Consider the following 14259-nt stretch of genomic DNA (forward strand, 5'->3'; position numbering starts at 1 on the left):
TTGACCCTAACCCTATGTCCATTGGACTACCCTGTCCAATAACCAGGTCTACTCAGCAATGTGTTATTGGTTGTTAATAGAGATTTGATAATCTCAGCTATTAAAGTAAGCAGATAATTTTCTTTTTCCCAGGACATACTGAATATGACAGAAGTACCTCAGGATGTTTGGGACCTTCAATGTTTCAGACGTATCTCATCTCCGTAAGCTTTCGTACTTTTTTTGAATACTGCTATCCTCAACATTTTGATTCCTCAATATTTGTTTGTTTATTTATAAATTTATTTATTATTTCTCTGCTGTGAATGTGATGTTGCCTGTATCACTATATTTTTCTACAGCTTGTTGTCCTCTGTTGACGTGTATATCTTTCTAACTATTGCTGCTGTTCTATTTTATTCCGTAAGATAAATTAATGAAGGCTAGCTTGTAAATTTTTTCATATTGGTAGGAAGTAAAATATGAATATATTAATGCTTTACAATGGGAAGAAGGTTCAAATGGGAGACGGAGGAGTTTTTGGAACAATGAAGTTGGCCTTCACAAAAAAGGAACCATACGTCCATACAGTCCTTTGTAAATGACTAAACTGGTAGCTAAGTGGTAAACCTTGTTCAGAATGACTGATTTTGAAAGTGCTGGATTTTTTAATATCATTTCCACCCTTGTGAAGTACACCTAAAGCTAGTCTGAGGAGTTTTGTGGTGGAGTTGTTAGGGGTAGTTGTTCTTAATGCTTTAAAAGTAAAGAAAGAGAATTTTCTTTGGTTTGAACTTTAGTCATTGAGCATCGACCCATAAAGTGAGAAACTCAAGTTTATCATCTTGCTGCCCCCCCCCCCCCCCCGCCTCTCATCTACACAACCTTAACTGCTGCGTCCCTCTCATTTTTGAATTTTTATTTTATTTTCCCTACAGGTCTGCTCTGTACTTCATTTCATGTTATTTCTCCAGAAAAGGTTCCCAAGTAAGCTTGTTGTCCAACAACCTCCATGCGTTAACTTTTTTAACTGTTTCATGTGTTACTTTCTGTGCATCATTGCTATGCATTTCTCAGTAACTGGTGTATTGTGCTCTTTTTCCTGCCCCTGCTCTTTCCCCCCTGGGGTTGGGAGGTGGGTGCGACTGGGAGTAGAAGACAATTGTTGCTTGATGGGCACATGTTCTGCTATTTTTCTTTTCCCTTTTCTATCTGTCAGCAGACTTCAATATTGTCATTGCTTAACAGGGGCCTGAATTCTATTGCAAACCCAGAAATATATACAGTGTCGGCCAATGGTTACAGCATTTATAACATTGTAGTTATATGATATTTATTTCATTTTCTGGGATATGTTATACCCTGGATAGTTCTGTGTAAAATGAGGCGACATGCTCTTCTTTTAGTTGTTAAACAAGTGAAATGCTTGCATATCCTGGGTGTTATTACCTATTTAGATATGGATTTTCATTGGTTACTAGTTATTATATGTGCTTAAATGAGCTTCACAAGAACTGTAAATTGCTTTGGTGGTAACTAGGCTCTTCTTGAGCATGTTTAAATGCATCCATCTTGTTCTGCAGGGTGATTTACGCGACAACTTGTATCTTAGACAAAATATACTGAGAGGAGTTATGAGTATTGTCAACACAAGGGTAAGTCACATCCTGGGTTCCCTTACTTAAATGAATCTGAAAATTTCGAATCATTTGTATTAAGCATTCTGATTAGTTTCTTGAGAACATAGTGTTGAGTTAAACACTTATCCATATAAACTTATTGGGTACTTCTGCTAAGAAGTATTAATTTATCTTGAGCTGCAGGAGACTCTCATGTTGGATGAGCATGTGGTTGTACTGTTCCCAGCAGCCATTTACGCAATATGTGTGGGACTTTCTATTATTAAAGATCATTTTGGAGGGTTTTCATCTTATTGCAACGTAGATGCTGCTGGAAAGGAAGCCGACTGGCTTAGAGTAATCTATGTAAGTGTATATCCACAAACAGATATTGACTGTATTTTTTATACAGTCAATATCTATATTTCTATATTTATCTTCTCAAAATACTAAATGCAACACGCAAACTCATTTTTTAAGAAGTTGCTCTTGGTTGGGTATGTTATAAAATTTTGAGGCTTAGAGCTACGAGATAGCACATTCGATTTTCTTTCCTGGTGGCTTTCATTTGTAACTGGAATGAAACATTATTCAAAGTTTCTTCGTTTAGGGCAATTAATTCCTCTTAAATGCTATGATGGACCCCATATCTACTTGAGGTCAAGTACTTAATCTGAACTATTGGATTGATTCCTTTGGTGCTGGTCATTCGTGTAGGGAGATCAGCAGAAGCAAGAGGAATCTGATGAACATTTTGATTGTTTTGTCCATGTCCTTGCAGAAATCAATTTCGATAACCAGAACAAGGTACCTGAATATTTCTGTAACTACTATTAGAGTTCTCTCTTTGTAAATGATTATGCTGTTATGTACGCATTGTTCTCTAGGATGTTGTCACTATTTGTTACAGATAGGGGATTTCCCACAAAATGCAACTAAGTATCATTTGGTTTGACTGAACACCAACAGTGGGAACTGTACAATACAGGTCCCATTTATGAGCTGAAAGACTAATTTGGAAATTAAGAAACTTCCTAGAATAATCCATGTAATACCACGAAACAATTTTTTTTATGCAATGTTAACACCTCTTATTTCGCCTATTATAATTACTACCTCCGTCTCATAAAGATCTTTACAGTTACTGTTTGCATAAATGTTAAGACAAAAGTAGAAAAGTTGGTTGAATATAATAAAATATGGATACAGTAAGAGAATTGTTTAAAAGGATGGGTGGGTGTAAGAAAAAAATGAATAAAGTAAGAGAAAGTTAGTGAGAAAATGTAAATATTGTGGGGTAAGAAGGGTAAGGTAGTAAATTTACATGTCCAAAAATAGAATAAAGCAAAGTGTAAAGAACATTAAACGGACTAAAACGGTAAGTGTAAAGATCATTTTGAAACGGAGGTAATACTACAGAAGATAAAGTGAAGGGAGGTCCTGGGTCCACTGTTTTGTTACTAGAAGATTTTGAATTTCAAATTCCACGGCAGATAAACTCTATTATCTAGTTTCAGGAAATTGTGCTCCTCTCGTGTGATGTTCCAAGTGTCATTACAGACAAGTATTCTGAATGGAGACTCTTCTATTTATTGGATCAAATTGAAGAAGTAGAGAACTTTATAAAGCTGTTAGAATAAGGATTCCTAAAAGAGGCCAGAATTTCACAAACGGCCAACTAGGGCTGTTTGAAGGGATGGGCCAAGAAGGGTTGGTACAATAGGGAATCTTGAAAAATTGCTAACATGATTTTCTTTATTAGACCTACAGGGCTTTATCTCATATCATTACCAAATGAACTAAACATACAGGGGGCTGCTGGTAGAATCATTGATAAGGGGGTAGTATCTGTATTACCCTTTTGGAGATTTATAATCTGTTCTAAAGGCTATTGTTCTTTAATTTCACTTTGCTTCATTTTTAGGTGCCATTATCTGGTAACGCTCGAGGTGTGCGTCTCCCACGCCAGCTAAGGGATTCATTGCTGAATGAGATGGAGAACTGCATTCTTCATGATTTGCTGGACAGAAAGACAGAAAAGAACCTGTCCGACATCTTTCTTCGTTGTGCACTTTTGTCTAATTTCCTTTATGGCTCTGTTTTAACAAGGTCAGTCTATTTCGTACAAGTTACTCTTTGCACCCCTTTTTCTACGACTGCCATTTCTGTATAGGAGACTAGGAGCTATTTTAAGAGCTCGAGTGCTTGACTACCACTCTGCAGGTTAGTGAAATACATGTAGTCAAGATGTTGAAGAACAGCTTGTTTGCTTTATCTTGACTAAAATATTTTTGGTTGATACTTATTGTGGTTCCAGCTATTTTAGTTCAGCTACTTTATGCAAATTCAGTTTCTCAGTTGGCGGGTATGCATTGTTTCAATTATATTGGTGAATAATGAAGAGCGGATGCTGGGACCACTAACTTTTGGGTTTCCACTTTCCACCCTTAGTCACGTACTTGTACGTATGAAATTAGAAAGAACGAAAGCCTTTCATTGACATTTTTATGAACCTATTCAAGAAAATAACCATGATTGTACAGATGGTCAAGTTAGTCGGTCCCTGCACCTGTCTGTGTACTGGTAGAAAATTTGTTAGCTAATCTTTAAGTGTAACTTCAGGTTGGATGTTTCTGGGCGTTCCTGATGATTAATATAAATAGACCAAGATATAACTGTGACTGCAGCTTTATTGAGATGCAAAACCAAAAGCCTATTAGGTTGCTTCTGTAACTAGATAAAATAAAACTATATTTACTCAGGAAACATACAACGCCATGACTTTTACCTTCATTTTTCGTTATTTATCATTGACTCCAAAGTAATTCATGAAAAACACCCATGCTTTGGCACCTTGTGCTTCAATTTCAGATGCAATGTGTACTAGTTTTTTTGGGGGTGGGTGGTGTGGTGTTCATTTAGTAGTAGTGGATGGAAAAGTAGCATTTTAACCCATGCCATTATTGACCACATACTAATTGGTCCACCACTATATGCAATTACGCACTGTTGAGAGCTTTTAGTGACCTTGTTAAGTTTCTAGTTAGGTGTGTTCTCTTCGCGGGATGAAACTTGAACTTATCTGAACTTATTGGTACTGAATAAACCTGATTGACAAGTAGAACCTTATCAAACCTGATTGTAAGAGAATAAACCGGAGAGAGTAAACTTATAGAATCTGATTGGAACTTATTAGTTATTTTTTGAAGGTGAATAGAACGCACCCTTAGAGGGGACCTGGCCCACTTGCAACAAGTTTTCAGGTGTCGTTCATGTTAATTTTGTAGTTAGAGGGCTGCTTTAACTTTTTCGTTGCACTTTAAAAAAAATGAAAGTTCCAATGTCAAGAATATGTAAGTTATCCTATAATTTCATGAAGGATTTCTAGACAAGAAGGTTTAAGGCATAGCACATGAATTATTTTGGACCATACAAGGCGGCTTAGGACTCTAGGAGTTTGAAATATAAGTATGGGTGGATTTCATTGAAAAGAAAGATTATTTTACATATCTTTGGTTGATAATTCAAGCTACCAAGGTAAGTGAAGATGTTGTACATCGTAATCTAGTGGAATGTTTTCGGAGTCTTGAATGATTAGAAAGTAGCTGTGAAGCTCAAAGGGAAGGTTGTTAAGTGACTATTATGTCTGGCCCATCACCATGGAAAATAAGATGAGTTAATTTTATAGGCACGGGGTGGATCAGAAGGATCATCGTGTATGTTTGGATTTAGTGTTTCATCTGAAGTCAGAGGGGTGGGTCGATTGGGGACTTGGGGTTTCGAAGGGTGATTTCAATACTTTTTTTTTTGTTTCCGTGGGTAAGTGGTGGTGGAGTTTTCCTCTTGAACACTGTTCTCTGCTTAATATCTTCCAGATTGTCAAACTGGATAAGATGATGAAGAATTTAGGATACTCTTCGGGAGACTCACACTTGACCTGGATTTTTTTTTTCTGCTGGTTTCATCTCTAGTTAATTCATTGGTGAGGTTCAAGATATAGAATGGTAAGCATTATTTTCTTTCTCGATGATGTTTGGAAAGGCGACACTCTGTAGTTTATACCCGTTAGTCCTGCTTACTAGTCTTCATTATGCTCCAGTGTAGGGGTTCAATTGTTGCAACGCAAGGGGCTTACATTTGAGGAGGCCACCCCCATGACAAATACTTAGAGGAGCTCACTTATATAGTTATATGTGTGAGCTTTTGGATGTTCAGTTAATGGATTTGGAGGATTCAAGAGGATTCTTCATAGAACCCCTACGCGTTTCTTTAAGCATACACTTCATCATATAGAACTATATGTTCATAATCTTTGTATTATACATCATCTCTTCTTTAAAGCTTGCAACAACTTGACTCTTGCACCATACAAACTTTCACATTATTTTTTACTAAGATATGAAAAACATATGTTGTTTTTGTAAAATATATTTGGATTTGTCTCAATGTATATTTTATATTATCAAAATTTCATAATGTTTTAGTAAATTAAAAATATCGGATTTTTCATGAAATGACTCCGAGGGCCCGAGGTTTGCGTTAATGCACCAAATACCCCTAATGTTTCCCGAATGCACCAAATACTCCCGACGTTTTAAAAAATAATATAAAATGCCCTTAATGAGCATTTTCCGTCCATTCCGTTAACTCTTTAACTCTAATTTTTTTTTCTTTTTCTTTTATCTTTTCCATGGCAGTCACTTCTTCTTCTTCTTCTTCTCCTTCTATGGCTTCTCTACCCCACTCTGCCCTCACCCTCCTACCTCCACGACCACCCCAAGCCCCCTTCTCTCCCCGCCGCACCTCTCTCTTGGCACATTTCCCTCTCTTCCTCACTGCTCCACCGGTAGTTCCACCACCATCCAAACCCGCAGCCGCCGCAACCAGCCAATACCGCCGCCCAATCCTACTACCGTCCAACTCCGTTCCTCGCTGAAGGACCTGCTAACACCAATCCAATTCCATTCCTTAATTTAATAACGAATCAGATCCAAAAAAGACCAAGCAAGTCCTTCAGAGGAGAGGAGCTAACACCATTTATCTCCCCACCCAATTAAATCCCAACCTCCCCTCCTCCAATCTGAACCCGAATCACGAAAATAAAAAATTTACTCGACCTGGCATTAAATGGAGACCACGGGAAGGTGATGGTGGAAGAAAATGGTGGAGACTACGCCGCCCAATCGTCACCGGAATTTTCTCCTCTCTTTCAAATCGAGACCACCATTGTTGCAGCTTTAGGAGAGAGAAAATGGTAGGTTTTTTTTGGGAGGGATGAAGGAATTGAAGGACATAAGGTTTTAATTAGGGATGATAATGGTGGAAGAAGAAGAAGATTGATGCGTGAAGGGAGAAGAAGAAGAAAATGAAAATGATGATGAAAATTAATTAGGGTTTTAATTAGGGGCTATTTTTTAAATATTAGTAGTTAATTAAATTTTTTTGGGGTTTAATTAGTATAATTAAGTGTTAATATTAAGATAAGTAGAGAAAATGGTTGAGTAAGGGCAATAAAGTAAATTCACACTAACGGAAGACTTAACGGAATGGACGGAAAATGCTCATTAAGGGCATTTTGTGTTATTTTTTAAAACGTCAGGGGTATTTGGTGCATTCGGGAAACATTAGGGGTATTTGGTGCATTAACGCAAACCTCGGGGTCATTTCATGAAAAATCCCTAAAAAAATTGATGGTAAAAGCTATCCTTGTAGAAGTATAAAAGTATAATGTTGCAAGCTTGAAAGAATGGATCATTTTTGTTCTGACCCCTTGCATATCTTTCAGTTATGCCTACTTGTCCTTTCATCATACCTACAGAATGTACATTCAAATTCTTTGAACTATATGTTTTGTATTTATACTGCTCATATTCTGAACCTTTGCATAATTTTTCAGTGTGACTACACTTTTATTTATTTATAATACCTCTATGTTCATAATCTTTGAACTATATGTTTATGCGTGACCGGGATTATGTATTTCAATTGAATTTTGTCGTTCCATACTTCCACATTCTCAGTATTCTTTGACAACCCAAACATTTTTAGTAAAATTTACCCTTTATGTAAAAAAAAAAGAAAAATCCATGTATTTCTAGGAATCAGTTATTTATTTCTCTCTGGTGTTATTGTAAGAAGGCATAGTTCTCGGGTTTCATATTCTTCTTTCTTCTCAATTTCTTTCAAGATATTCGTTTTCTACCGATTCTGTTGTTGAATTTTGTCATTCTTTGTTGCTGGCTACTATTTCCCTGAATGTATCCGAAATGTTTTCTTCCATGGTAAATTTGGTATTTATTACTGCAGGTTGAAAGACGAGATATCGCCTTTCCGTGCAAAACTTGGCAACTGCTTGTCAGATTTAGTTGATTCCACTGTTTCAACAGTTCAAGGATCAGTAAGAGACGTCAAAGCTCATACATTCTGGGGTTCAAACCCCATCTTTGACGGAACTTACTCTGTTGTTGTCTGCTTCAAGAGCTTTCTCAGTTGTCCGATTTTCATCGATGATGGAAAAGAAGATACTATCGACCCTGGGCTACGTAGATCAATTGTTCTTTGTATTGAGAGGCTACTAAAGGCGTTTTCTAGTTTGTACCTAGAATTTTCTAATTGTGACCGAAACCTACAAAGTGAGACTGTCAACTCGGAGGTTTCAGGTTATAGCTCTTCAGATGATAAGCCCTTCTCATTGGGGGGAAGCAAAAGCAAGTTAATAGACATGGATTTAGATGTGGCTGCTGATTCTAGTGATGTTATTGATGGGACAACCGGGGCTGGAAATTTTCTTTCTGGCTCAAGGTTAAAAGTGGACACATTATCACTAATTGCAGGCTGTTTCTCAGTTTTGCCTATTGCCACATGGGATATTTTGTTTGATATTCTAAGTACTGAAAATGATTACAAGGTATCTTGTTTTCTACAAATTATTCAATTCAAATCCTGTGGAATCTCCTCAACACTTAACAATTATGTCAAATTTATTCTCCTGCTATTCTGTATGTTATGGGCAGGTATGTGAAAATATTTTGCACAGACTTTGCCAGAATCCTCACTGGTCTTCTCCAATGAAGCTGACTAATTTGGTAATCTATCCTCCTTACTATTATTATTTATTAATGTAACAATACATTGTAAAAGAGAGATTGTATATATCTTTATTGCTTAGTCCTCTGAATAAAAAATATCACTCGTAAATGGTATATTATTTCCTGGAAAATATTAGTGCAGTACTCGTAGATAACAGCAAAAGTGTTTATGAATGTGGAGTCAAATTTTGGATAATGACTGGAAGAAGTGCAACCTGTATCTCGAGAGAGAGGGATCACTAACTGTTCTTTGCAAATTTCATTGGGTCAGGTTGTTTTGGTGGATGAAATTCTTGAGCTTAAAGTGAGCCTAAGGCTTCCTTGCGTTGATGTCCTAACTACAGTATGTTGCTTATTAGCAACGTTGCGTTGCAACGGGAAAGATGAAGACGGGTTTCTGTCTTTGAAGGAAAGATCTGATGAGAAGGTACTCATAATTTTTTATCTTTTGCCAGTAAACAAATTTTGGATACATCATTATTAGAATTCTCTCTGGCTTGATTACATGATTGTCTTTGTCCCGAGCCCTTCTTTTTGGTACAATTACTTGCTTGCGTAATGCTTTCTTTAGCCCCACCCCCTTCCCCATGCGGAATATAATCTCCCCCCCCCCCCCCATCTCCGTCTCTGTACTCCCTCTTTCCCCCATTAAACTCCCCATTTTTCACAAAATATTTGTCCCCCAAAACTTCCCGTCTCACAAAATATTTTTCCCTATTGAAGTTCTCATTTCTTACAATGTATTTGTTTACAAAATAAAATATTAACTTCACCCGCTACCTTTTTTTGTTCGTCTTTTATGAACAAAAACCCACTACAATTCCTCATCTAATGCCCAAGAGAAATGGGAAGTTTAACTAGGGATAGAGGGAGTAGTTCTTATCACTTATAAAAAGTTCTTTTGTTATAGGATATTAATGCGTTGCTTGCTCTCTTGATTGAATGGCATTGTACTCCTCAGGGACTTTGTTAGAGCGTTTTGATGACTGGAGTTGTCTAAACTGCCGTTCTGTGTCTTCTTGCTTTCATCAGTTTTAATGTTTTCAAAGGTGTTTTGTCCTCCATGTATTTTCTAAATCTCTTTTTGAGATTCCTGGTTAATGATTGTAGTATAGTCTTTATAACGATTGTTTTTTAGATATAACATTCTTGGACTATGATTGCAGAGCTTGATGCCCCTTGGAGATTTGATGAACAAAGTGGCCGAGTGTAACTTACTTGATTGGCTTGGACGTCGAAAGCTGGTTGATTGTATTTGTGATATAATTTGTTTAAATCCTCTGATTGGCCAGGTAATTAACATTATCATGAAATTCATCCATATAATTGATTCAAGGAAGATTTTTTTTTTGAGGGAAGATTGAGTATTTATATTGTGTAGAATTCAGTGCCATGTATGATTTATTTATACGTGTTTTCTTTTAAAAGTGATGGTCAGTTGACTTTGGAAGGGAAAGCTAAGTGTTTATACTAGGGAACATATATGTGTCTGGGTCCTTTACTGCACTTGGCTGACTCTAGCGTACATCTTGTGTTTTTGTTTCAACAGACAATGATCCAACGGTTATTTACATTGTTGAAGGATCCTGATTATCGAGTGAGGTTTATTTTAGCTAGAAGAATTGGTATACTTTTTCTCACATGGGATGGACATGATGTGCTTTTTCAGGATATCTGGTGGGTTGATTTCTTGTTTCTGGGTTGACTACTATTTTAAACATCTTGCTTTAAAAAAAAAAAATGTTTTTGTCTAGTTTCTTTAGTTGCGAGGTTGCCCGATTATGTGCATTTGATGTAGCAGTGTAGTAAAGAAATTTAGGCACTGAGTCTTTCTTACAATGGAGTTTAGTAAGTTTATGTTAGTAAAGCAAACTATATCTACGATAGTGGTGATAGAAAGTGTATTCAACTATTAGCTATTGCTTGCGTCATAGAAAAAATGCACGGTTTTACTTTTCACAAACTGTAAGAAACTTCACTGTCGTATACCGGAATATATTTTTTTATGCGTCCTATCAAAAGTATTTGCGTTTTATTTAGAATTGTATGCTTTTGATTTAATCATGTGTCAAATTAATCTTTTGAGGTAAAATCATGGTCAATTGGCCAATACAGGAAATTGAATAAATAACAACATTCATTTTTGAACTTCTTTTCAGTTATTGTAAGTTGGTGTAGTTACTACTTCCTAGTATAAGATCATCCCAAACTGAAAATGTAGATATTTTGGCTGGGGATTATACTTATACCGTGATAGTTATGAATTTACTGATAATGATTAATGAATCAGCTTTTTTGTTTGAGGTAACTGTCACCTTAGTACCTTACTAACTTTGCTATCACTTGACTTTGTGGTCTTCTGTTCTGTTATCTTGGCAAGTATATTCTCCTCTAGGAAGAGTGTATATAAGTAGTAAGTTGGTTAAGTTATGCCATGTCCGCATACTCATCTAATCCCTTCTGAAGTCTGCCATATAGTCAACCTGGCTTGTAACAATCACTTACCTTTCAGAATATCTACTTCTGGATACTGAAAATATATATAGCAGTTTCCAGTAGGGAAAGCCTAAACACAAATGGGTCAATCACACTTGTTAGCTGTCCTTGTTGTTACAGTTTTAATTTTATTTCTTCTACCTTTGGTAAATGCTTCAGCCACATGCTTTTTTGATGGGCTTGCTATGTCATCTTCTTTCTTGGTTTCCTTACAGCTCCAACTTTGGTCCAAAATTGATAATGTTTTCAAAAGAGAAAGTTGTTACTGAAAAGGAGATCCGGCGTGATGATTATTCTTCTCATCCAATTATGGAAACCATCGTCATCACTCTCATGCATGCTGCCTTTCATAGTGAGAAAGTGGAATCAGAGGTACTTGCTGTTCTAAAGTTATGTACTTATGTATGATTCTTTAGAATATCTTTCTTCTTTTTATATTATGCGAAAAGTGTAACAATGGTAAATGCAGGCTGTTTTCATGATATGTGTGATTTCTGCAATCGGTTGTTGTCAAAGGTAGTTACTGCTACCTTCTTAGGTTCACATGCAAGTTTAATTGGTCAGCTTTATGACTTTAATTTTTGTTCAGGCAATTGGTAAAAACAGTGCTAGATAATCTTGCAAGCAGACTCCATTATACATGTCGGTCGAAGGTAATGAATCTGTTTGCCATATTAGTCATTTCTGCAAGCGAATTTGTTTTTCTTGTGTTGGTATGAATGCATTCTTGTAATTATGAATTAATTTTCCCTTATCAATGTTTTGTTAGTAATATGCTTGGAAAACTTATTATGAATAGGCTGCAATTGAGCTCGGTTCTTCCTTTTTTCTATTGCATTTCATAGAACAATTTCCGCTTTCTTGCAGTACCTGGAAGAATTAATGGGTCATATCCTGTTTGGTTGGGTTGCCTGTGGCATGAGCTTATTTGCATTTGTACAGGTAAATGTTAAACTTTTATCTTACTCAGCCAACTCAGTATGCCAATGGTTATATGTCAGATGTAGCACTTTCCTGAGTATCTATATAGGTCATCTCAAACTCATCCACACAAAGAAAATAAGGAAAATCGATGATAGTAAAAAGAAAACTGGTAACCACAAAGGGTTTTTCTATTTTACCACAGTCATCTGCTTCAAGTGGGTTGTGCGCAGTTACCTAACCTTGTCATTATTTTATCTTCGCAGATAATGGATCTTTTTGGTTTAGATGTTGAGCAAAATCATTTTCTGCTCTATTGTTGTCCATGGCTTCTACCTGCCCTTGTCCTGCATGGCGATAGCGCCAACCTTCAACGCTTAGCCGAGGTAACTAATCTTTCCATAACCCTTTTCCTGTGCTGCACAGTCCTCGTCAGTTCATCTAGAGTGTGTATATGCTGAATTCATTTTGAAGGGGGGAAGGGATGGAGAGAGGGTTCTGGCGTGGGGGTATGTCAAGGGGTTCCTCCTCCTCTTCCAAAAGCTTTAGGACAATCATGATGAGACTTGCCTTTGAGCATCTGACGCTTTCCTTCTATTCCCCTAGTTTTGTAGTCTGTGAAGATGATTTATCTTTATTATGATTCTTGCGGATGTCTTTTTCCGATTAGATCATAATTTGTTAACATAAATTTCTTCATGCAAGCAGCTTACCAGGCAATCTGTACCTGTCCTGGTTAGAAGTCACTTTGTCCCAGTCTTTTCCATCTGTATGGTGTTGTATTGTAGCAAAACAGCTGGCTGGGAAAAGGGATCAGCTGCACTTCAGAGCAAAATTCTGCACTTTGCTGAGATCTCTGAGGATGAAAGGGATAAGCTTATAAAGAAACACATGGTTTGAATTTTTCTTTTGCAAGTTTGCTTATCTTGGCTTTTTAGTATTTGAATATTTCATACTTGTAGTTTTTATCAATGAATTAGAAGTTGCTCCTAGGTTTTCGGAGATTTTCTGGGCATTACCAACTTATATTTCTGTTATGAAATGCGTGAACCAGTCACGCTGAACATCATATAAATAAATCCCATGAAAGCTTAAGAATCAGAAAAGGTCATCTAGCCTATAAAGAAGTCCTTTTCTTAATAAAACCTTGATCGGTAACTTTTATCTTGGGACAAGCATCCATTTCTCTCAAGCCATAAAACCTGATAAGTGATAACTAGCCATAATTTAGGAAATTTTGTGGAGAACTACCTATTATATGCCGACTTTTGGAAAACTACCTAATAAACAACTTTTCGTTGAGTAGCACTCTGTCAATGGAAGCCGTCTCATTTTTCTGTCAGTCGGGCCCATATTTTCATTTTCCTCCCTGAATTGCCGTACAAAATGTCTTTTTCACCCCTAATTTCCCTGACCTCCAAGTCTCCATCCGATAAACTAGTACTTATACCCTAACCCCCCAAATTGAAAACAATAATTCAAGAATGGAACCCTGAATCCCCAAATTCAACACCCAATTTGAGATTTAAACAACTATCCAAGATAATTATAAACCCTAAATCCCTAATTACACATTATGACATCAATGATTATACACGCATGTTATTAGCATAAGGAATTGGCAATTTAGAACTTTAGAAGTCTAGAAGTTTGCAACTCTAATCATCTAATGTTTAATAGGTGGGAATTTTGAGCAAATCATGTTTATGAACTCAAAGTTAAAGTGGGGCCTATTAATGGATAATAGCAGCAGTGTCCCTTAATTGGTAGTACTAAAACAAAAGTTGTTTATAGGGTGCTTTTTTTTTTCTAAGGAAATTTGGTATTTTCTCCAACAGTCAACATATAACAGTTAGTTCCTTTCAGAATTCCCCAGAAGTTATGATTATTTAAAGTAACTCTGTTTTTCACTATTGGATATGATTATATCCTCTGTTCTAGGCTTAACATCTGATAAAATTATGGGTGCCCAATATACCACGGAGTAGTACTTATCTTGGGTATCCATTATTTTAAGGCTGCATTACTAATAAAATCTTCGGTTCCCCATTGTGATATTTATTCCTGAGCAGACTGGGGTATCCTCATTTAAGGCTTAATTGCTGATATGATCTTGGGTTTCCCATTCTAATACTTACGCCAGAGAAAACTGTGAT

General features: G+C 36.5%; 1 protein-coding gene across 3 annotated transcripts in view; it reads left to right on the forward strand.

The window, feature by feature from the left end:
* Positions 1–14259, forward strand: part of LOC110789457 (serine/threonine-protein kinase ATM) — a 52166-nt gene that overhangs the window by 11672 nt on the left and 26235 nt on the right. For all 3 annotated transcript variants that reach the window (XM_056830281.1, XM_021994122.2, XM_056830280.1), the window contains exons 15-31: positions 133–203; positions 918–966; positions 1563–1634; positions 1803–1964; positions 2316–2405; positions 3523–3707; positions 7905–8505; positions 8612–8683; positions 8958–9113; positions 9853–9978; positions 10236–10363; positions 11398–11554; positions 11652–11698; positions 11772–11835; positions 12050–12124; positions 12370–12489; positions 12812–12997. In XM_056830281.1, the coding sequence (XP_056686259.1) occupies positions 133–203; positions 918–966; positions 1563–1634; positions 1803–1964; positions 2316–2405; positions 3523–3707; positions 7905–8505; positions 8612–8683; positions 8958–9113; positions 9853–9978; positions 10236–10363; positions 11398–11554; positions 11652–11698; positions 11772–11835; positions 12050–12124; positions 12370–12489; positions 12812–12997 (2361 nt within the window). The remainder of the gene's footprint in view (positions 1–132; positions 204–917; positions 967–1562; positions 1635–1802; positions 1965–2315; positions 2406–3522; positions 3708–7904; positions 8506–8611; positions 8684–8957; positions 9114–9852; positions 9979–10235; positions 10364–11397; positions 11555–11651; positions 11699–11771; positions 11836–12049; positions 12125–12369; positions 12490–12811; positions 12998–14259) is intronic.

Source organism: Spinacia oleracea, chromosome 5 (assembly GCF_020520425.1).
Source record: "Spinacia oleracea cultivar Varoflay chromosome 5, BTI_SOV_V1, whole genome shotgun sequence".
In the NCBI taxonomy this organism is placed as follows: domain Eukaryota; kingdom Viridiplantae; phylum Streptophyta; class Magnoliopsida; order Caryophyllales; family Amaranthaceae; genus Spinacia; species Spinacia oleracea.